This window comes from Mesoplodon mirus (assembly GCF_964341445.2).
Source record: "Mesoplodon mirus genome assembly, chromosome: 3".
In the NCBI taxonomy this organism is placed as follows: Eukaryota; Metazoa; Chordata; class Mammalia; order Artiodactyla; family Ziphiidae; genus Mesoplodon; species Mesoplodon mirus.
Window position 1 is genome coordinate 101,215,379 of NC_138978.1, and position 23,818 is coordinate 101,239,196.

At 40.1% G+C, this 23,818-nt stretch overlaps 1 protein-coding gene across 2 annotated transcripts in view; it reads left to right on the forward strand.

The window, feature by feature from the left end:
• The window catches only part of NTNG1 (netrin G1), a gene marked incomplete at both ends in the record, with an annotated part of 346,940 nt that overhangs the window by 238,087 nt on the left and 85,035 nt on the right, over positions 1 to 23,818 (forward strand). For both annotated transcript variants that reach the window (XM_082613121.1, XM_082613122.1), the window contains one exon: positions 20,404 to 20,576. In XM_082613121.1, coding sequence (XP_082469247.1) covers positions 20,404 to 20,576 — 173 coding nt within the window. The remainder of the gene's footprint in view (positions 1 to 20,403; positions 20,577 to 23,818) is intronic.

The window sequence follows — 23,818 nt, forward strand, 5'->3', positions numbered from 1 at the left end:
CTACTACCAGTGTAGTAATACTATAAGGAAAAAGAATTCTTACTCCCATAATCTCAGCAAAAGCCCCAGGACCAGTTTTCTAAGGGATTGAGTCATGTTCCCATCCTTGAACCAATTATTGTGTCCAAGAAGATAGGATGGATTGGTAGGCCGAGCCCAGCTTCTCTGCTCACCCTTGGAGCTGCAAGTTGGAATCCCCCACCTGATCCTCTTAGCCTGAGAATGAGGAAGGATGGTCCCAAAGGGTTGTTACAAGAAGGGATTTGGGGTGTGCAAAAACACAGGCATACCCACCACAGTTTAGATATTGCCAGAAAGTAGGGTCAGTCAGGCAACCAATGTAGGGCATTTTTCAAACACAGACCAAATCCTTCACCTTTCAAAGAAATGAGTCACAGAAGCCAGTTTAATTCACCAAAAATGAATCAGTTAGTTAGTGATTGTGTCCAGGTCTCTTGATCATATATCATTTGACTCTAAAATATGACCCTGATCCATATTAAATTACTTTAAATTTCATTTCTTATTAAAATATTCTCACACATTTGGTACAGACCCTATCTCTGAAGACTTAACCGTATCGATGGAAAGACTGAATGTGATTATGACAGTATCAGTACTGTCTAGTTACTTTTTCCTGACCACATCCTATCTAATGGATCTTTTCAGAACTTGTTGCTGTGCTTCATTTATATTCTCAGAGTTCTTTGTTTCTTTGCTTTAAAGCCCTTGTTTCTAATCTTAAGTGAAACAGTTCAGGTCATCAGTCATAACAAGTAAGATCATGCTCTTTTAGTGGGCAGGTTGTTTTTCCTTTTACCTCTCTCTTTCTATTTTTTTTTTTTTTTATCTTTAAACTTCAACTTTTCCAAGGCTTATTAACAAAAGTAGGCCACCAAATAAGGGAAAAAGCCAAAGGCTTTGCTAGGTGCATTCTTCTCTACTGGACGTTATTTTATTTTTCAGAAAAAGGAGAATTAGAAGAAAGTTATTACCCCCAATTTTCCATACCACCCATGGGAATCTAATTCAATTTCCTCTCAAATTTTGTAGTGAAAAGTAAAAGTATAGAATAAGGTTGCTGTAGTGTATTCTTTTGCACAGATTTGACTTTTATTTCTAGTCATAAAGCTATTTATTCAGCCTGATCCATTTTTAATCAGACTCTAAGGTAACCATTTGAAGAAATAAGACCTTTTTAAGTGGGTAAGTATACATATTTAAGAGATCTCAAAACCTTACCTGACAATCCAACCTGATGAAGGAATCCCACAGTGTCAGATGGCTCAGCACTGCAGCAGAGCCTTACTGAACTCTGTGGTTTTGCAGAGCACAAGAAAACTTTAGGTTTATTCCTGCCCCATTTTTTCTTATGTCCCAATTTCTCCAAGAGGAGAATTATATTTTTTTTAATACAAGGAAGTATATAAGAAATTATCATGGTATAGTTCACATCAAATTGGAATTTAAAAAATAAGTGAAAAAAATATTTCACTTTTGTGGTTCTATAAAGAAAAAAAAAAGAAAGAAATCTAACTTAGTTGGTTACTATAAACCACAGAATGGACAAGTATGTGTGAACATAACTTGAGCATGTCAACAATCTTTATAATTGCTTCTTATAACAGGAATATATTCAGTTTCCCCAAAGAGGAAGGGTGAATGTCTTAAACAGGGTGAGGCTTGTTTTCTGCATGCAAGAGGACATGGGGGCTCACACATTGTGTGAGGACATGGTCGGGCCTTGGTTTCCTTCTAACTTCCTAGTTACCTGTCGTTAAGCAGAACTTCCATTCTTATGATTACAAAGCTTTAAGTCCCTCTAGCGTTTCCGTCTGGACCCCAGACAACAGAACAGGAGGAAAGCGCAAAGAGAAAGGAGCAAAAAGCCAAAGGAATTATTCCACTCAAGCTGTCCTTTTTTAAAAGCTTCCCTGAACACCCTACCTAGTGACTTCTGGTCACATCTCATTTGTCAGAACTACCTAATTTGGCCAACCCCAGAGGAAGGGCAGTCTGGGAAAATCAGTGTTTTAGTTTTCCCACATGTTTTATAGAGGAAGGCAAGAGAGAAGGGAATGTGAAGGACTTTTAGATAACCATGAATTTGTCATTCCTCTCTATAATAATAGCTATAATAATAGCTAATATTTATTGAATACTTACTATCTACCCCAATCTGTGATACACATTTAATGTGGACTATTTCATTTAATCTCCATAGCAATCCTATACTATAGTTACTAATGGTAGTCCATATTATAGGTGAGGAAACTGACACTCAGTTGGGGACACCCAACAGGCTCATGGAAGAGCTAGGACTTAAACTCAGGCCCTTCATGTCCAGAGTCCAAGCTCTTAATACCATGTTGCCCTATCCGTCTTATAGAATCTGGTTCTTTGAACGGTGATCATTTGTATTTCTAGGATTGGAGACCCCTAGATTTTCTGTTTTCCCAAGAAGAATTAGAATGGTTTACTATGCACATATTAAGCATCTAGGATCTTCTATTAATTGCTAATTGGTCTTGGATTAGTTGAGTTTTAATTTAACAAGCTCTTTACCTGCCAGTCTTCAGATTGATTTGTTGTGCAGAGAAGAGTGACAGTCTGGATTGTGATGATTATCTTGCTATGTCTTTTATCCTTTGGCACCTCTTGTCTAACCAGATTTCCCTTGGGTGTTGTCAACGGGTCACAGAGCACCATCATATACCCTTTCCAATCTTGGACAATGCATTATCTCAAATTTATAGGCTCCTATTTTTATTTTATAGTCATGGTACTCTTGTCTCCCTGGCAAGCTTTAGAAATAGAAAAGGACTATTTTTAATATTATATACAAGAACCAGCAGTTTAGTGAATCATGTAATGTGATGCTTCACTGTGAGTAAGTTTAAAGTCTCAAGTAAGGTTTAAATGGAACTTTTAGAGGGTTTTAAAAGTGCCATAAGGATGTCTAAGTCATTTATTGCAAAATGTGTAAGAAGGCTTTCTGGTCCTTTTTCCATCAATTTTTGGAGCAAACAAATTGCCTTATATAAATTTTTTTAAAAGATCATTTTAGAATCCCAGAGTCAATGAAGGGCTGATCAAGATCTCCGTTTTTATTTTACACTCCCAGAGAAAACTGTGTAACAGTATATTTCTCTGCTTCAAAAAAAAATAAGTTTATACCATTCAGTTCTCAAAAATAATTCTTCCAAGAACAAAGGTTAAGAGAGTGGAGCCCCTGTCAACCAGGGCCCCCAACAACCAGGAACTCAATATATTGTGAAAGAATGGGCTCAAGAGCCATATGGAAACCTGCCTTCTGTATTTGCAGGGTGGCTTCCTAGAGTCCTAACACCTCTTCTTTCATTTATGCTTCTCCCATAATACAGGAATCCAAACACAAGTCGGATGTCCAGCCTCTTTGTTGATCTGTTGGTGTGTCACTGCTTTCAAAAAATTATAAGCAAATATCTATTTCACACTGAACTTTGACCATTGCATAGCTTATAAATACACATATTCTGAAAACATTTTTGCTTACCAGTGATCAGTAGCATGAGACTCTAGATTTAATTAATGAAGGAAGAGGTAGTAGAATGCTGGAAAGGTTGGAGCCCTCTCTTTTCTAGTGGGATTAGGATCAGACCAGCCTCATTTGATATTTGAAGATCCAGCCTTTTGCTATAAGACTGTGCTTAAAAATACAAATGATAATAGTAGTAGTTTATATTTATTAAGCGCTTATTACATATGAAGTGCTGTTTTCAGATATACTTCCAGATGTGTATAAGAAAGACTGACATTAACAGTGCCTTAGACAAAGTAGAAGTTTATTTCTATCTCCTTGCATTTGGAAGGTCGGTGCTCCAGAGCTGGGATAGTGGCTCTGCTCCATACACCCACCTTGACCCACCTTCCTCTGACTGCAGGGGAGGTTGTCTGAGGGCCCTGGTTCCACTACCAAGGTCCACATGGTCTGAGTGACTCAATACCCTGTGCATGTTCCAGGAACTAAATGAGAAATGAGAAAGGAGTGCAGTGTCACAGACACCACTCCTGATAATATGCCATTGGCTGGGATGTAGTCACGTGGCCACACTTAGCTAGAGGAAGTGCTAGGAGATGTAGTCTTTATGCTTGTGACCATATGTCCAGTTAAAACTGTTCTGGTGTGGAAAAACAAAGGTCAGTTAGCAGTTTCTGCCTCATCACAGTGTATCATTCAACCCTCCCAACAACCCCTAAGGTAGGTATTTTACTATCCTCATTTTACAGAGGAGTAAACTGAGCTTGAGGAAGTTGCCTAAGGTTCCTGCTAACGCCATACTACATAACCACAGCGCCCAAACTCTTATTCACTGTTTTCTGTTGTCTCTTTTGGATAAACGCCCTATTTCATTTAGTTTATTTTTTCATTTCTTTAATGCACAATTCAGTGAGTGTTAGTATATTAAAAAAGTTGTGCAGCCATCATCACTATTGAATTCCAGAACATTTTCATCACTCTAAAATGACTGTCCATCAGCAGTCACTCCCTATTCTCTCCTCTCCCCAGCCCCTGGTAATCACATCTGCATTCTGTCTGTATAGACTTGCCTATTCTGGGTATTTCATAGAAAGGAAAAGGTATATCATGTGGCCTTTTGTGTCTGGCTTCCTTGATTTAGCATGTTTTCAAGGTTTATCCATGTTGTAGCATGTACCAGTACTTCATTACTTTGTGTTTTTTCTATTGTTATCTACATCTTCTTTATTCATTCATCAGTTGATAGACATTTTGGTTGTTGCCACTTTTTGGCTATTATGAATAAAGCTGCTATGAACATTTGTGTACAGGTTTTTGTGTGGACATGTTTTCAATTCTTTTGGGTAAATGTCTAGGAATAAAATTGTTGGGTCATATGGTAACTTTATGTTTACCTTTTTGAGAAACTACCAGACTGTTTTCCAAAGTGACTGCACAATTTTACATTCCTACCAACCATACATGAGGGTTCCAGTTTCTACACATCATTGCCAACATCTGCTGCTGTCCATCTTTCTGAATTATAATCATCCTAGTGGATGTGAAGTGGTATCTCATTGTAATATTAATTTGTATTTTTTCTAATGACTAATGATGTTGAACATTTTTTATGTGCTTACTTGTACTTACTGTCCATATGCACGTATCTTCTTTGGAGAAGTATCTATTTGGATCCTTCATCCATTCTCTGTTTGGGTTATTTGTCATTTTATTGTTGAATTATAAGTTATATATTATATATAATATTATATATCATAATATATATATTCAGTTTGTGATTACAGGTAGAACCTTAGTGTTGGTCAGGTTTATGTCAGAGATTTCCACACAATATGGTGGAAGGGAGAAGGTGTGCAGAAGGATCACCCCCAGGATTTTAGTCTTCTTGTTCAGCAGGACTTTGACACACTGGTAAGCTCAGCAGTCCTTTTCAACATTTACTGTGCACATAAATCACCTAGAGATGTGGTTAAAATCCAGATTCTTATTCAGAAAGCCTGGGGGAGGCCTGAGATTTAACAAGCCCTCAGGTGATCCCAGAGCTACTGGCCCATGGACCACACCTTGACTAGCAAGTGTTAGAGAATTAGTGTTAATACGCTGTTTAGACCATGGGTCTACTTCTCCTCTGAACCAGTTTGCTTTGTTCTTCCTCAAATAAAGTGATGTCCTAGAAGGAGCCCAGCTTTTGGAATTGACTCTTGGCTACCACTTACCAGCAGCATGTTTCTCTGAGCAAGTTACTTTACTGCTCTCAGCCACACTTTCCACATCTGTAAATCACAGATACTTATTCCTCCTTCTCAAAGTGGTGATGAGGCTGAGGTGAAATAACATACATAGAGCATCTATTCAGTTCCAGGTCTATAGTGGGCTTTGGTAAGTATTGATTTTTTTTTTCCACCTGCCTTAAATGATAGGGGCTGTACCTCTGACTGTTTAGTACAAATACATCCTTATCAATGTAGAGACAAGTCAGTGTTACTACCCTAATTTCCTATATTGTCATGATTAAATAGAGTATTCAGTCTTGGTGGTCTGTAGTTAGTCTATGTATGTTTCATCTCCCTTACTCAACAGATTGCTTGTTCTTGGAGATTAGGACTCTATGTCATCTTCTTTTTGAATGCATGAGACCTCTCACAGTGTTATCCATAGAATATGTCATTAATTAAAGCTTATGGAATGAAGCAGACAGCCCATTCCAGTAGCAGAGGTAACAATAGTGACAGTAGAAATAATAATAATAATTGAAACTAACACTTATTAATACCTTTCTGTCAGACATTATGCTAAATGTATACATGGATAATCTCATTCGGTCCCCAAAACTGTTCTTTGAAACACATTCATTTATTGTCCCTGTGGCAGCTGAAGCCTGGCCATACTTAGGAAGACAGCATGACTTCTGCATTGGTAAGAGCTGAGTTCTAAAGGCTAATTGCCCCTAGTTTGAATCCCTGCTCCAGCTCATACTGCCTGGGAGACTTGGATTTCTTAGTCCCTCAATATTCAAATGCATCATCTATAATTATTAATAGTGCTAATTCCATGTAACTATTTTGTAGTTTATATGAAACAATGTGTGAAATATGCAAAAAGCACTTAGCACAATGCCAGGTGCTTGGAAGTATTTAGTTAAGGTTAGCTCTGTTTATTTCTTTGTTAGGTTACTCATTCATAGCGTCACAGCAAATAAGTGGCTGAGGCAGAATTTGAACCCAGGCTGTCTGATTCAGTGTAATATAACTCATAATCTCTAAGTCATTTTGCCACAAGTCTCCCATTTCAAATAATGTATTGAAGTAGAAATTGAAAATTCATGTGTCAAAGTGAAAAGAGAAAGGTCAAGGGGCTGCAGAGGGAGAAAAAGTATGTGAGAGGCATTTTATAACTTGTCACCTTTTGAAAAAGACATCTCCAAATGCCTGATATTTGTGCTAACTTGTTTTCTACAAGTATTTGTGTAGCAAGTGCAGATCCAAGGAAGGCAAACCTGATCCAGGTTTTGTAGTGCCTGAAATGTATGCCCTTTGGAAAGGGGGATTATTAAGGAAAAATATTCATTAATTAAAAAATATAATAATATCTTATTGGTGAAAATAATATAAAAGCATATGACTGTATGAGCACATTGTTAGGGTCCTTCTCAAGGTTTTGGAAGGGCCGCCTGATACTTAAACTTCATTCATTTCAGGGTAGACCCTCCTATGGCATAAGAGTAGCCAAAAAGCAGCAAGTCTGATTTCCCTTCCAGTTTCTTTGTTTGTTTGTTTGGTTGGTTTGTTTTGTTTTTACATCTTTATTGGAGTATAATTGCTTTACAATGGTGTGTTAGTTTCTGCTTTATAACAAAGTGAATCAGTTATACATATACATATGTTCCCATATCTCTTCCCTCTTGCGTCTCCCTCCCTCTCACCCTCCCTATCCCACCCCTCTATGTGGTCACAAAGCACCAAGCTGATCTCCCTGTGCTATGCGGCTGCTTCCCACTAGCTATCTATTTTACGTTTGGTAGTGTATATATGTCCATGCCACTCTCTCGCTTTGTCACAGCTTACCCTTCCCCCTCCCCATATCCTCAAGTCCATTCTCTAGTAGGTCTGTGTCTTTATTCCCGTCTTACCCCTAGGTCCTTCATGACATTTTTTCCCCTTAAATTCCATATATATGTGTTAGCATATGGTATTTGTCTTTCTCTTTCTGACTTACTTCACTCTGTATGACAGACTCTAGGTCCATCCATCTCATTAAAAATGGCTCAATTTCATTTCTTTTTATGGCTGAGTAATATTTCATTGTATATATGTGCCATATCTTCTTTATCCATTCATCCGATGATGGACACTTAGGTGGTTTCCATCTCCAGGCTATTGTAAATAGAACTGCAATGAACATTATGGTACATGACTCTTTTTGAATTATGGTTTTCTCAGGGTATATGCCCAGTAGTGGGATTGCTATGTCATATGGTACTTCTATTTGTAGTTTTTTAAGGAACCTCCATACTGTTCTCCATAGTGATTGTACCAATTCACATTCCCACCAGCAGTGCAAGAGTGTTCCCTTTTCTCCACACCCTCTCCAGCATTTATTGTTTCCAGATTTTTTGATGATGGCCATTCTGACTGGTGTGAGATGATATCTCATTGTAGTTTTGATTTACATTTCTCTAATGATTAATGATGTTGAGCATTCTTTCATGTGTTTGTTGGCAATCTGTATATCTTCTTTGGAGAAATGTCTATTTAGGTCTTCTGTCCATTTTTGGCTTGGGTTGTTTGTTTTTTTGTTATTGAGCTGCATGAGCTGCTTATAAATTTTGGAGATTAATCCTTTGTCAGCTGCTTCATTTGCAAATATTTTCTCCCATTCTGAGGGCTGTCTTTTGGTCTTGTTTATGGTTTCCTTTTCTGTGCAAAAGTTTGAAGTTTCATTAGGTCCCATTTGTTTATTTTTGTTTTTATTTCCATTTCTCTAGGAGGTAGGTCCAAAAGGATCCTGCTGTGATTTATGTCATAGAGTGTTCTGCCTATGTTTTCCTCTAAGAGTTTGATAGTGTCTGGCCTTACATTAAGTCTTTAATCCATTTTGAGCTTATTTTTGTGTATGGTGTTAGGGAGCCATCTAATCTCATACTTTTACATGTACCTGTCCAGTTTTCCCAGCACCACTTATTGAAGAGGCTGTGCTTTCTCCACTGTACATTCCTGCCTCCTTTATCAAAGATAAGGTGACCATATGTGTGTGGGTTTATCTCTGGGCTTTCTATCCTGTTCCATTGATCTATCTTTCTGTTCTTGTGCCAGTACCATACTGCCTTGATTACTGTAGCTTTGTAGTATAGTTTGAAGTCAGGGAGCCTGATTCCTCCAGCTCCATTTTTCGTTCTCAAGATTGCTTTGGCTATTTGGGTTCTTTTGTGTTTCCATACAAATTGTGAAATTTTTTGTTCTAGTTCTGTGAAAAATGCCAGTGGTAGTTTGAGAGGGATTGCAATGAATCTGTAGAATGCTTTGGGTAGTAGAGTCATTTTCACAATGTTGATTCTTCCAGTCTAAGAACATGGTATACCTCTCCATCTATTTGTATTATCTTTAATTTCTTTCATCAGTGTCTTATAATTTTCTGCATACAGGTCTTTTGTCTCCTTAGGCAGGTTTATTCCTAGATATTTTATTCTTTTTGTTGCAGTGGTAAATGGGAGTGTTTTCTTGATTTCACTTTCAGATTTTTCATCATTAGTGTATAGGAATGCAAGAGATTTTTGTGCAGTAATTTTGTATCCTGCTACTTTACCAAATTCATTGATTAGCTCTAGTACATTTCTGGTAGCATCTTTAGGATTCTCTATGTATATTATCACGTCATCTGCAAACAGTGACAGCTTTACTTGTTTTCCGATTTGGATTCCTTTTATTTCCTTTTCTTCTCTGATTGCTGTGGCTAAAACTTCCAAAACTATGTTGAATAAGAATGGTGAGAGTGGGCAACCTTGATTGTTTCTGTTCTTAGTGGAAATGCCTTCAGTTTTTCACCATTGGGGATGATGTTGGCTGTGTGTTTGTCATATATGGCCTTTATTATGTTGAGGAAATTTCCCTCTATGCCTACTTTCTGCAGGTTTTTTATCATAAATGGGTGTTGAATTTTGTCGAAAGCTTTCTCTGCATCTATTGAGATGATCATATGGTTTTTCTCCTTCATTTTGTTAATGTGGTGTATCATGTTGATTGATTTGCGTATATTGAAGAATCTTTGCATTCCTGGAATAAACTCCACTTGATCATGGTGTATGATCCTTTTAATGTGCTGTTGGATTCTGCTTGCTAGTATTTTGTTGAGGATCTTTGCATCTATGTTCATCAGTGATACTGGCCTGTAGTTTTCTTTCTTTGTGACATCCTTGTCTGGTTTTGGTATCAAGGTGATGGTGGCCTCATAGAATGAGTTTGGGAGTGTTCCTCCCTCTGCTATATTTTGGTAGAGTTTGAGAAGGACAAGTGTTAGCTCTTCTCTAAATGTTTGATAGAATTTGCCTGTGAAGACATCTGGTCCTGGGCTTTTGTTTATTGGAAGATTTTTAATCACAGTTTCAATTTCAGTGTTTGTGATTGGTCTGTTCATATTTTCTATTTCTTCCTGATTCAGTATTGGCACGTTGTGCATTTCTAAGAATTTGTCCATTTCTTCCAGGTTGTCCATTTTATTGGCATAGAGTTGCTTGTAGTAATCTCTCATGATCTTTTGTATTTCTGCAGTGTCAGTTGTTACTTCTCCTTTTTCATTTCTAATTCTATTGATTTGAGTCTTCTCCCTTTTTTTCTTGATGAGTCTGGCTAATGGGTTATCAATTTTGTTTATCTTCACAAGGAACCAGCTTTTAGTTTTATTGATCTTTGCTATCATTTCCTTCATTTCTTTTTCATTTATTTCTGATCTGATTTTTATGATTTCTTTCCTTCTGCTAACTTTTGGGTTTTTTTTTGTTCTTCTTTCTCTAATTGCTTTAGGTGCAAGGTTAGGTTGTTTATTCGAGATGTTTCCTGTTTCTTAAGGTGGGATTGTATTGCTATAAACTTCCCTCTTAGAACTGCTTTTCCTGCATCCCATAGGTTTTGGGTCATCATGTCTCCATTGTCATTTGTTTCTAGGTATTTTTTTATTTCTTCTTTGATTTCTTCAGTGATCACTTCGTTATTAAGTAGTGTATTGTTTAGCCTCCATGTGTTTGTATTTTTTACAGCTCTTTTCCTGTAATTGATATCTAGTCTCATAGCATTGTGGTCGGAAAAGATACTTGATACGATTTCAATTTTCTTAAATTTACCAAGGCTAGATTTGTGACCCAAGATATGATCTATCCTGGAGAATGTTCCATGAGCACTTGAGAAAAATGTGTATTCTGTTGTTTTTGGATGGAATATCCTATAAATATCAATGAAGTCCATCTTGTTTAATGTATCATTTAAAGCTTGTGTTTCCAGGCTTCCCTGGTGGCACAGTGGTTGAGAGTCCGCCTGCCAATGAAGGGGATGCCGGTTCGTGCCCCGGTCTGGGAAGATCCCACATGCCATGGAGCAGCTAGGCCTGTGAGCCATGGCCACCGAGCCTGCGTGTCCGGAGCCTATGCTCCACAACGGGAGAGGCCCACGTACCACAAAAAAAAAAAAAAAAGCCTGTGTTTCCTTATTCATTTTCATTTTGCATGATCCATCCATTGGTGAAAGTGGGGTGTTAAAGTTCCCTACTATGAATGTGTTACTGTCGATTTCTCCTTTTATGGCTGTTAGTATTTGCCTTATGTATTGAGGTGCTGCTATGTTGGGTGCATAAATATTTACAATTGTTATATCTTCTTCTTGGATCGATCCCTTGATCATTATGTAGTGTCCTTCTTTGTCTCTTCTAGTAGTCTTTATTTTAAAGTCTATTTTGTCTGATATGAGAATTGCTACTCCAGATTTCTTTTGGCTTCCATTTGCATGGAATATCTTTTTCCATCCCCTTACTTTCAGTCTGTATGTGTCTCTAGGTCTGAAGTGGGTCTCTTGTAGGCAGCATATATATGGGTCTTGTTTTTGTATCCATTCAGCCAATCTGTGTCTTTTGGTGGGAGCATTTAGTCCATTTACATTTATGGTAATTATCGATATGTATGTTTCTATTCCCATTTTCTTAATTGTTTGGGGTTCGTTATTGTAGGTCTTTTCCTTCTGTTGTGTTTCTTGCCTAGAGAAGTTCCTTTAGCATTTGTTGTAAAGCTGGTTTGGTGGTGCTGAACTCTCTCAGCTTTTGCTTGTCTGTAAACATTTTAATTTCTCCATCAAATCTGAATGAGATCCTTGCTGGGTAGGGTAATCTTGGTTGCAGGTTTTTCTCCTTCATCACTTTAAATATGTTCTGCCTGTCCCTTCTAGATTGCAGAGTTTCTGCTGAAAGATCAGCTTTAACCTTATGGGGATTCCCTTGTGTGTTATTTGTTGTTTTTCCCTCGCTGCTTTTAATATGCTTTCTTTGTAGTTAATTTTTGACAGTTTGATTAATATGTGTCTTGGTGTATTTCTCCTTGGATTTATCCTGTATGAGACTCTCTGTGCTTCCTGGACTTGATTAACTATTTCCTTTCCCATATTAGGGAAGTTTTCAACTATAATCCTTCAAATATTTTCTCAGTCCCTTTCTTTTTCTCTTCTTCTTCTGGAACCCATATAATTCGAATGCTGGTGCATTTAATGTTGTCCCTGAGGTCTCTGAGACTGTCCTCAGTTCTTTTCATTCTTTTTTCTTTATTCTGCTCTGCAGTAGTTATTTCCACTATTTTATCTTACACGTCACTTATCCATTCTTCTGCCTCAGTTATTCTATTGATCCCATCTAGAGTATTTTTAATTTCATTTATTGTGTTGTTCATCATTGCTTGTTTCCTCTTTAGTACTTCTAGGTCCTTGTTAAATGTTTGTTGCATTTTGTCTATTCTATTTCCAAGATTTTGGATCATCCTTACTATCATTATTCTGAATTTTTTTTCAGGTAGACTGCCTATTTCCTCTTCATTTGTTAGGTCTGGTGGGTTTTTATCTTGCTCCTTCATCTGCTGTTTGTTTTTCTGTCTTCTCATTTTGCTTATCTTACTGTGTTTGGGACTCCTTTTTGCAGGCTGCAGGTTCGTAGTTCCCATTGTTTTTGGTGTCCTTCTCCAGTGGCTAAAGTTCATTCAGTGGGTTGTGTAGGCTTCCTGGTGGAGGGGACTAGTGCCTGTGTTCTGGTGGATGAGGCTGGATCTTGTCTTTCTGGTGGGCAGGTCCACGTCTGGTAGTGTGTTTTGGGGTGTCTGTGGACTTATTATGATCTTAGGCAGCCTCTCTGCTAATGGGTGGGGTTGTGTTCATCTTGCTAGTTGTTTGGCATAGGGTGTCCAGCACTGTAGCTTGCTGGTCGTTGAGTGAAGCTGGATGCTGGTGTTGAGATGGAGATCTCTGGGAGATTTTCACCGTTTGATATTATGTGGAGCTGGGAGGTCTCTTGTGGACCAGTGTCCTGAAGTTGGCTCTCCCACCTTAGAGGCACAGCACTGACTCCTGGCTGCAGCATCAAGAGCCTTTCATCCACACGGCTCAGAATAAAAGGGAGAAAAAGTAGGAAGGAAGGAAGGAAGGAAGGAAGGAAGGAAGGAAGGAAGGAAGGAAGAAAGAAAGAAAATAAAGAAAAAGAAAGGAAGGAAGGAAGGAAGAAGGGCGGGAGGGAGGAAGGAAGGAGGGAAGGAAGGAAAGAAAGAAGATAAAATAAAATAAAATACAGATAAAATAAAATAAAGTTATTAAAATAAAAAATAATTATTAAGGAAAAAAAATTTTTAAAGAAAAAAAAAAAACCCAAAAAACAGACGTATAGAACCCTAGGACAAATGGTGGAAGCAAGGCTATACAGACAAAGTCTCATACAGGAGCATACACATACACACTCACAAAAAGAGGAAAAGGGGAAAAAATCATAAATTTTCCTCTCAAAGTCCACCTCCTCAATTTGGGATGATTCGTTGTCTATTCATGTATTCCACAGATGCAGGGCACATCAAGTTGATTGTGGAGCTTTATTCCTCTGCTTCTGAGGCTGCTGGGAGGGATTTCCCTTTCTCATCTTTGTTCTCACAGCTCCGTGGACTCAGCTTTGGATTTGGCCCCGCCTTTGCGTATAGGTCGCCCGAGGGCATCTGTTCTTCGCTCAGACAGGACGGGGTTAAAGGAGCCGCTGATTCGGCGGCTCTGGCTCACTAGGGCCTCGGGGGAGGGAAGGGCACGGAGTGCGGGGCGTTGCACCAGCCTGAGGCGCGCCGTGCGTTCTCCCGCGGAAGCCGTTCCTGGATCCCGGGACCCTGGCAGTGGCAGGCTGCAGAGGCTCCCCCGAAAGGGGGCGTGGACAGTGACCTGCGCTCGCACACAGGCCTCTTGGTGGCGGCAGCACCAGCCTTAGCGTCTCATGCCCGTCTCTGGTGTCCGCGCTGTTAGCCGCGGCTTGCGCCCGTCTGTGGAGCTCCTTTAAGCAGCGCTCTTAATCCCCTCTCCTCGTGCACCCGGAAACAAAGAGGGAAGAAAATGTCTCTTGCCTCTTCGGCAGGTCCAGACTTTTCCCGGACTCCCTCCCGGCCAGCCGTGGTGCACTAACCCCCTGCAGGCTGTGTTCACGCCGCCAACCCCAGTCCTCTCGCTGAGCTCCGACCGAAGCCCGAGCCTCAGCTCCCAGCCCCGCCCGCCCCGGTGGGTGAGCAGACAAGCCTCTCGGGCTGGTGAGTGTTGGTCGGCACCGATACTCTGTGTGGGTATCTCTCCGCTTTGCCCTCCTCACCCCTGTTGCTGCGCTCTCCTCCGCGGCCCCAAAGCTTCCCCCCTCTGCCACCCGCAGTCTCTGCCCGCGAAGGGGCTTCCTAGTGTGTGGAAACCTTTCCTCCTTCACATCTCCCTCCCACTGATGCAGGTCCCGTCCCTATCCTTTTGTCTCTGTTTATTCTTTTTTCTTTTGCCCTACCCAGGTACGTGGGGACTTTCTTGCCTTTTGGGAGATCTGAGGTCTTCTGCCAGAGTTCAGTAGGTGTTCTGTAGGAGCTGTTCCACGTGTGGATGTATTTCTGATGTATCTGTGGGGAGGAAGGTGATCTCCGCGTTTTACTCTTCCGCCATCTTCCCCTCGTCCTCTCCCTTCCAGTTTTGTTTCACAAAGGGTCAGTTTTAAACTTCTTTGTCTTGGTACTTTCATTTGAAACACTGCTAATAGACTACATGTACAGACCTCTAACTCACAGGAAACTCTGGTGGATAGCATGCTTCCCAGAATAAATATATTAAGTTATTAAAAAAAAAAAAAAAAAACAGGCAGACTAGATGGGTTTTTCATACCTCCTGGCAGGTGGCACAGATCTAAATGTTGGAGCCGTTTTTTTTTGTTTGTTTTTTTGTTTTTTTTTTTTTGCTGTACGCGGGCTCCTCATCGCTGTGGAGCACAGACTCCGGACGCACAGGCTCAGCGGCCATGGCTCACGGGCCCAGCCGCTCCGTGGCATGTGGGATCTTCCCAGACCGGGGCACAAACCCGTGTCCCCTGCATTGGGGGGCGGACTCCCAACCACTGCGCCACCAGGGAGGCCCTGGAGCCGTTTTATAAGCAAGATTAAATTGACTTGTGACAGCTGCTCACTAAAATACAGGAAGTGAAGACCTGGTTAAAAGCAAGAACACACTGGTTTTCATTAAGTTTGCATCACAGAATAGAGCTCACTTCTTTTTTTTAAAGGTCTGTCTTAGCAATGCCCTTATTTGACAGTGTGTGCAATTTGTTGCTTACACACAAGTGGATCTTTGAGGTACAAGCAAGTCAATTAGTTCTATCTGCAGTGTCTTGGTATGTGTTCTATACGTGTAAACAGAATCGGTGAATAGGCTCATCTCTCCAGAACATCAGATCTGTGACCACTAGCGAAGCCTGTTAGGTCTCCACTTGTACAGTTCCTCCCCCACCTAATGTGATGGCAAACGTGGCAGCTGGATGGCCAAGGAAGTGGATAATAAATCTGTCAGAGATGAGTGGATGTCACGGGAGTCTGCCCTCCACCCCATCACAAGGCCGGAGTTCATAACACCAGGAATTGAGAGCGATCTCCCAGCATTGTGAAATACATTTTTTTTTCTGTTGGAGGAAAAGCCACTCTGGCAAGAGCTCTAAATAAAGGATTTTAGTGTCTGATGGGAATGGGATGATGAGAATAAACTGAGCTGTGGAAAATGAAAGGGAGCCGTTTCCAAATACAGGCCAATGTCGTTGTGCCTCAGCGTCCACTTTCACAAGCTCAGCCCTGGCACAGCAGTTGTCACAATGACTGAAGAAAGGCAGCCCAGGAGCCGAGCTAGGTCAGCAGATTTACTGCTGGAGAAGTTAGAGCTGTAGCCAGCACCCAAGCAGCACTCTGCCAAACTTTAGCCGACCCAGGGTGGCCATCCTTACAGGAAGGAGTTGAAACTAAAAGATGCACATTCCAGAACAATTATGCTACCCAAATGCTCTCCTCTAAGCTGTTTTTTTCCTCTAAGTTGCGTTCTTCTCCTGGGTCTTTTAGGCATTTTTTTAGGATAGCTCTTGTGTTAGCTTTCAGACATTTGGCAAATCCTCTGTAGTTTAAATTAAGTTAAATTGAGTTTACAAGGCCTCACCAATTTTAGAGTTCCCTTTTGCTCAGTATAAGGTTAGTTATGAAAACAAGTGGTGAGGGCAATTTTCAGCACACATCATGGAGTGTTTGACTTAGTACAATGCCTATTAATTCTCTATTCTTAGTCCATTGCTGTATTCATCATAGTAGAACAGCCACATGAAGTCCCTGCTTTCAGGAAGTTTAGTTGTTTATTAGTCACTTGTTTATTTGTCAGATATTTTTTAAACACTTATTATGTGCCAAGTAGCTTGACCCGTGCTAGGGATGTTACAATAAATAAGGCAGATATGACTGCTGGTCCCAGGAGCTTACACTCCAGTGAGCGTGACAGAAGAATAAACAATTACAATACAGCCTAAGTCTAGAGCAAAGATAGTGTGGACTTCATCCTGTGGCTGGCCTTGCCTCATGTCAGAGGAGCCCATAGGGAAGGCATTCTGGTGGGTCAGAGAAGGATTCAGATAGTTAATCAGCAGATGGTTTTTGAATGTCACGTAGGAGCCAGACACTGAGATTTCCAAGTTGACATCTGATGGTAAAAATTATGCAGGTAAAAGAGGTAGAATTATGTTCTAGGCATAAGGAACAGCTTAAAAGATTACCCAAAGGCAAAGTTTGAAGAACTAATTGTAGAATTGGTAGTGGTGCAAATAAAAATGGAGAAAGAACAAGAGATCGATTTCAAAGGGACTTGTAGGCCATGTTATAGAGCTTGGACTCTATTCTGAGAATAAAGGGAAAGTTTTCAATGGTTCTAAGCCAAGGTGACCCAGGTATTTTTGTGTAAATGATCATTTTGACTATTGTGATGAGATTGGGCTAAAGAAGAGTATGAGAGGAGGCAGAAAGGTCTCTATAGAAGCCATTGTAATAAACCAGATCAAAGATGAAAATGATGTCAACAGGGACGTGGCAATGGCTAGAACTGTATGTATTTGAGAGTTATCGAGGAGGAGGAATTTCAGAACTGGGTGAGAGACTGAGTAAAGACAAATTAGATGTGATAGGAAAGGAAGTAGGAGTGGTCATTCTTGACCAGCTGACTAGAAGGTGATGCAATGTACTGAGAAAGAAAACACAGAAGGATGAGTAGGTGGGGGAGGGAAGCCAAGTAATTCAGTTTGTGATATGCTGGATTTGACATGTTCAGGAGAGAGATCCATGATGGACGTTACAGCACCAGGACTTATCCACATGTTGAGCAGATGATCTTCACCTAGTGATAATGGAAGGAGAGAGTTCTGTGGATTCCTATGGGTAACAGAGAATCTGAATCTCCTAAAATATTTCCAAATGTTTGAGTTTATTTTGCATGTTTTTACTTTTTTCTAGGGAAAAAAATGATGCAAATTTGCTTTAGATTGCCTATAACTCAAAAGTAGTTGAGGACCACAGAGGAAATTGAAGGGACAACCTGGATAAGAGTGCCCAAGGAGAGTCACTTAGGCTGACTATGCTGATCCAGAACCCAAGGAACAGTACATGAGAGAACAACAGAAGAGTGTTCTGAAAAGGACCTGGAGAATCCAGTGGGGAGAGTGAGTCAGGGGAAATGGAGTGGTCCCACAGAGTCAAATCCCCTAAGGAGATAGATAAAGCAAGGAAAGAAATCCATTAGATTTTCACCAGGAGGTCATGGGTGGTCTTGGCAAGGGAGGTTTTGGTTAGTTGGAAACAGTGAGTGTGTGGGAGATGAGAAAAAGGAGATGGCAAGTGTAGAAAACTCAAGAAGGGGAAGGAGAGTGTTAAAGTGGTAGTGAGAAAAGAGGACTAGGGTACAGAGTAGATATTTTTCTTCCTTAAGATGAGAGAGATGCAATGAGTAAAAATTCTAAAAGCAGAAAGAGCCTTAAGTAACAACCAACCAAACCAAACACACAGAAACTTTTAAGGGGATCAGAAGCTTAGAGAGATAGAGTGTCTATAGTAGGTATGATAGATATCAGGAAAGAGTAATGAATTGAGTTGAGCCTTGAATGATGAAAAAGCTTTGGACAGGTGAAAATGAACCACTAATTGAAAGAAATATGGGGAAAATAAGACTAAATATTCATCTATTCTTCTTTCACTTCCTTTTGTTATTTGAAAAATATTTTCTCAGCAAATATAAAGTCTTTAGAATAGAAATTGCCTGTAACTCAGAGACTGACTACCAGTATGAAAGTATTAATAGCTACAAGGTATATAATCCAATTTACAATTACTACTTGCATTCTTGGTCTTCACACATGAAACCAACATATTCTTTGGGGTCACATTGTTCATTTCCTCATTTGGAATTTTTAAACACCAGATAGGGTGCTAAATCAGTATAAGCTGGTGCTTCTATCACTTAAGTTTCTAACATCTTCCATATTTATAAACACACCCATAAATAAAGGTGCTAATGAAGGAAGGAGAAAGATTCTTTAATAAGCAGCTTAACGCAAGTAACTCCCTGCATGTAGGAGATTTTTACAAGACCTAGCTCATAATTAAACACTGTCTATTTTACTTAACTGAATTTTTCCTCTTTTTAAAAGATTGTATGAATGTTAAAGACTTTGTTTATGTGTTGATGTTGAATGGGTATTGTTTAAATGGTAGCCTTTCAGCTTATTATAATTTACAACTATACAGAGGGCAGAGTGTAGTTACAAGTACTGTGAAGTGTAGTCGACCCCTGAGGAAGCTGAGGCTTGGTCTTACCCAGGGAGGTTTGAGTGGGTGGCTATTGCTTTAGGGGCTACACCTTTTAGTTAGAAGAGAGCCCAACAGCCCTCAGGAATAGTCTTAGCCATTCCTTTGTTTCCTTGCCGTAAGTACGGGTCAGTGTTCCAAACAGACCATTAGTGCACAAGGAAGAAATTTGGTTGTTACTGTACAGACATTATAGAGACCAACAGCAGTTGTTAAAGAATCTTATTTTCCTACCAAAGGAAGAGTATTGTTACTTTTCCCAATTCATGACATCTGCCAAAAAAGAAAGCAAATGTAAAGCACTATAATATTTCTTCGTTTTTATGAAACTTGACTTTCTATATTTTTGTCCTAGTTCCTAGAAAGGGCCAGACTAGTTTTAAAATGCACACACACACATGCACACACACACACACACACACACTTTCAGGTTCTGACCCTGACAGATCTTGGCCCTTTACCCCCAGGTCTGGGTATCAGGTTCTTTCCTTTGTGTGGACACATCTCTTCCCACGTACATTGTTCTGCCCTCTGGTCATGGACATTCTGTTGACCTAGGCTTTATTTCTCCAGAGGATGCGGCTCATACTTTGTATCTTATAATTTATACCCTGCTACCTCAACAGATATCAAGTTGGCCTTTGCAGTTTTACAGTCAGAGACTTTGGATATGGGAATGTATTTTTGTAGAAATTGCATATTCCATTGTTGCCTCTCATATATTACAGCGTTATTCACAGGCACCAAAGGGAAGGCCTTGGCTAATGACCTCAAACCCCTGCCACACATAGGTTTTCATTTTCTAGTATTCGAAGCATCTTTTTTCCTGAGTCCTTTGACCCATTTATGAGAGACCTTTGTGATTATTTTATGTGAGTAGGAAATCTGAGGATTATTCAGGTTACTTAGAGGCCTTCGTGGAAAACCTCTTCTGCCTGAGGAATGTCATTTCAGAGCCCAGAATGAGAACATCTGTTTATAACCACTTGGGGTCTAGAAAATAAACCTGAATAGCAAATTATCTCAATGGTTATATTTCTTTTTAAACAAATAAGAGTTGTCCTTCTGGTTTAAGAAAAAACAGAAGATGACATTGTTCTTCAAAGCCAGATGTATTGTAGATTTGATAATAGCACAGAAAAGCCTCTCACTAGTGGCAATATTTTGGATATCTGTTGGGAAACCCCTGATTTCAGAGCACAGTTGCCTTAGGTGAGCGTCAGACCCCACCTAACTGACTGACTTGTATTAGGATTCCTCAAAGTGTGGGATGAGGTCAGGCTGTATCACAATCTCTCCCCCACCCCTACCCCCAAGGACACTTGTTTAAAAGATTCTGAGGGTCAGGCCTGCAAATCTACATTTTACTAAGTCTTTAGGTAGCACACAAGCACTACAGGCTGTGAGAGCCGCAATCCTAGAAGACAGGTGGATAAAGCCTCAGTGATCACCAAGACAACTGGACTTAACAATGAACTCTTGTCTCTCCTCTGCCTAGGTGCAAATGTAATCTCCATGCCACTGTGTGTGTGTATGACAACAGCAAATTGACCTGTGAATGTGAGCACAACACTACAGGTCCAGACTGTGGGAAATGCAAGAAGAATTATCAGGGCCGACCTTGGAGTCCAGGCTCGTATCTCCCCATCCCCAAAGGCACTGCAAATACCTGTGAGTAACTTTTGCTCGGTAATACCATATTTTGTTCACGATGAGCTGAGAGTTCCTCTCAATTTCACTTGCAATTGTGCTTTCACTCCTCTTACCAGGAGTCCCATTCCTCTTCAAAATGCAGCTAAAGCTTTCATCCCTATTTTGCCACTTGTAAGCACATTTTAGCACTTGGATCATCTGTTAAATTCAGTCTTCCAACATTCACATCAGTGTGTTGGGAAATGATAGAAACCACAGGAGAAATTTTTTCTAAGTGGATGAAACAGGAGCTGCTTTTTTTCCTTCCCCAAATTAATTTCCTATTAAAATCACAAAGGCATTCAAAACTCCCAACTCTGACTTAATTTTAACCATAAACTACTTCCAGAAATTCTCTTAATGTTTACAATCCCATTTCCCATACTGGGTAACCTAAGAGATGCTTTGTCTAAAAGATGTTTCCCTCTCCAAATTTAGCTACAGCCTGACTTGGGCTTTTTCCAAATGCCAGTAGTTGACGTCATGCCTGGCGTGTATCCTGTTAGGAGAGGCTGCCTTTCGATAAAGAGTGTGACTGTAGGCCTATAGGGACCACAGTAAGAAAAGGGATGTTTGTGTGCATGTGAAAAGAGCACAGGCATTATCTGTCTTCACAGGAAGCGTGAGAGATGCCCCGTTATCACTCATGTGGGTGCCCCTCTGAAATCCCTGAACATCCCTAGGAAAACACATTCTGACTCGCTCAAGGAGACAAGTATTTACTTCCAGAATAAATTGCCCAATTCCACGCATGGACCAATTAGCCACTCACAAAAGCCCCAGGTTTGACCTCTTTTAAAAGTAGAGAAAGATGAGGTTGAGAATACACCCATTCAAGTGAGAAGTAACAGAAACAGCAGGACAGTGAGTAGTGGGGGAATGAGACCTTGAAAAGCCACCAGCTCCGTGCAAGGCTAAGAATGTCATCAGGCCCTTCAAAGCAGCAGCTGTGAGAAACCAAACCCCAGAAACTAATAGTCAGGAACCAGGACCTTATCAAGTTAAGTGTAAAAGTAATGGACCGAGTAAGAGGCCATAAAGAATGGGGGCATGAAACTATGTTAAAATTTCTATGAAGCAGGAAAAAAAATCCGTCAAAGCCTAAAAAAAAAATCCCTCTTTGTAAAGATATTCCGTTTCTTTCTGTGTTCAAGAAAAAACTTACAGCCTAGCTCCTAAAAATTAATACATAAAGTTCTGTTGAGCAGAAATAATTTTTTTTCAAGGTGATTTTATTAACAGAGACTCCGTGGGCTTTCCTCAATTGTTGAGAGCCATAGACTCGTGAATTCAGGAGGAATCTCATGAGGTTATTTGTTGCCATACCCTGTGACTAGCTAGAATTCCTATCACCAAAGTTGTCAAATTAAGTTTAAAGGTTTCCTCAAATGAAAATGACTCAGATTTCATTTTTAATGTCTGCTGCTCCTTTAGTGGGACAGGATAGAAGAGAACAATGTTTACAAACACTTGGTGGCATTCTGGCTCATCCTCAGGGCAGGCCAACTTGTCAGGGCTACTAGAAAGGCAGCTGGGAGAGACTGCTATTGAAGGCATTGGCTTCTATTCTAACACGACACCGTTTTCTTCTACCCATAACTGTGCTTCAAGGTCTTGCTTATTTCAAGACATTTTCACTGGAAAGAACTTCTTGTGCCAGCCAAGCTTTTTCACTGGAATGGATTTCTTGTTATATTCTCCATGGAAATGACTTACATAGCCCTAATATAATGCAACCTCTTTCAATTGTCCATGTGGATTCTATTGTGTATCCATCCCTTAGTTTTTCTTGGCCTTCTCTAGACTTTTCCCCATTTCTGTTAAAATATGGTGACAGATGGACACAATGGCCAAGGAGGTTGAATTCAACATTTCAATCCTCAACATGGCAGAAGCTAGATTGAAGATTTTAAGATAATCTGCAATGGTCCAGTCTTGCAATGGAAAGAACTCCTTTAAAGAAATCTCTGCCACATCAGACTGCTTGCAAATGTCCAAGGATGGAAGTAGGCAATTAAGTTGTTTAGTACACAGGTTCCAGAATCAAATACCAGTTTGTCCATTCACTAGCTCAGTGACCTTGAAAAAGTAAAGTATCAATATTAACCTCTCTAACACTTGGCTTCCCATCTGTATTGTGAGGATAATAACAGTTCTTACCTCATAAGGATTTTGAGAGAAGTGAATAAGCTAATGCATGCGATGTGTTTAGCATAACACCTACCACAAAATAAGTGTTCAAAAATAATCTTATTTTTAGGCTTTTTTTCATAAGGCAGACTTGTCAATTATTGGACAGTTTTAATTGTTATAAAACTTATTGCTTAACATCAATATTGAGTGTCTCCTAATTTCCAACCACTTTTTCTTTTTAAGTCTTAAAACTCTATATCAACCCCAGTTTTCTTTCTTGCCCAGTTTAACATCATCAGCTCCATTTCTCATATGATAAGATTTTCAACTCTCTTACCTAGTTGTTTGCCCCGGAAGTCCTCTGATTTTTTAGTGTGGAAATGTAAGCCAAACACAGGACTTATAGCACTGTTATGATTCTCCTGTCATTTTGGCTTTTTCTTACACACATGGATACATGTGCACACTCACGTGTGCACGTGCCCACACATACATGACTCGAGTTGGTACATTACAAGTCAGATATTAAGAGGGACACTCAGGATATGCTGTATCCTAATACAGGAATAAAAAACCTAAGAAGTAGGGGCTTCCCTGGTGGCGCAGTGGTTGAGAGTCCGCCTGCCGATGTAGGGGACACGGCTTCGTGCCCCAGTCTGGGAAGATCCCACATGCCGCCGAGCGACTGGGCCTGTGAGCCATGGCCGCTAAGCCTGCGCGTCCGGAGCCTGTGCTCCGCAACGGGAGGGGCCACGACAGTGAGAGGCCCGCGTACCGCAAAAAAAAAAAAAACCTAAGAAGTAAAAAGGAGCGGCTACAATCTCTGATCCCTCAACACCAACTCTTCAGTAGCCTAGAAATAACACTCATATTGGATAATCTCTGGATTTAGCAGAACTTCAAGCAGCCAGGATTTTTGAATAAGAAGATCAGTTCCTGCCTACTCTTAGCATAAAAACTAGAAAGGCTTCATTACATCAGGAAATTTTAAGATCTCCCTTCAAAACCATTCAGCCCATCACTCAGAAGGTCTTTAAACTGGGACCTTGCTGGGAATACTATGGCTTGGAAGTCCTAAATTCTGGAGC